General features: G+C 42.6%; 1 protein-coding gene across 1 annotated transcript in view; it reads left to right on the plus strand.

Annotated features, from left to right (window-relative positions):
• eif3ea (eukaryotic translation initiation factor 3, subunit E, a) overlaps positions 1-516 on the plus strand; it is a 27,599-nt gene extending 27,083 nt beyond the window's left edge. Inside the window, exon 13 of the mRNA XM_005741324.1 lies at positions 357-516. Within this exon, the coding sequence (XP_005741381.1) occupies positions 357-392 (36 nt within the window). The 3' untranslated portion in view covers positions 393-516. The remainder of the gene's footprint in view (positions 1-356) is intronic.
• The last annotated feature ends 268 nt before the right edge of the window (positions 517-784 follow it).

Here is a 784-nt window from a genome sequence, read left to right on the forward strand (position 1 = left end):
TTAAGGAGTTTTTGTAATTAGACCAAAAAAGAGAGGTTGCAAACAACTCACAGAGCACGATTGCATCCTGCTGTCCTTAAGGCTACAAATTACTTGCATATAGGGAACATTTACAGCCCTACCATGTGGGCCAGCTGCTTAGGGTCCCTGTCAGCTCTCACAGCCACCCAGCACTCACCAACAGAACACACACATTACACACACCCGACAAGGGGAAAACGTCATCATATAACTGCTTGCACATGTATGTTACTTTTTTTACATTTCCCACAGTCAACAAGAAAGATTTGTTTTGATCGCTCACAGTGATGTGCAAATGGTCTAAATGTGATGTTTTCTTCACGCTTCTCTTGCAGACACCGAGCTGGGCAGGTCAGGAAAGCGGATTTTGATGGATCACCCGTGCCCTGTGGTGTTGCATCTTTTTCCCCCCACACTTGTCCCTCAAAGAGCAGATTACTGTTTTGCACTTGGTTCAAGTCATCACCAATTCAATAAAAGTGACCAACAAAACCATTTTCACCCATGATTGTCTTATTTCTGGACATTACATTCTGCACTTGAGGTTTGAGTGGTCAGAACTTTGTTTTTTTTCTCTCTCTCTTTCCTTGTTTTTTTTTTTTTTTTGCTCCGGTAATACTTGATGAAGTTTTAATGTTCGCATTGAGTCACCGAGTGGGACAGTTAAGACTAGTGCGTGTGTAATGATGAATGGCTGTTTAGTCTGTTGGTTTTATGGTGTTTTTAGTGGTTCACTTCACTGTGGCAGGCAGCCTCCCTGAGT

Source organism: Pundamilia nyererei, unplaced genomic scaffold (genome assembly GCF_000239375.1).
Source record: "Pundamilia nyererei isolate P.nyererei 1_Seehausen unplaced genomic scaffold, PunNye1.0 scaffold00109, whole genome shotgun sequence".
In the NCBI taxonomy this organism is placed as follows: Eukaryota; Metazoa; Chordata; class Actinopteri; order Cichliformes; family Cichlidae; genus Pundamilia; species Pundamilia nyererei.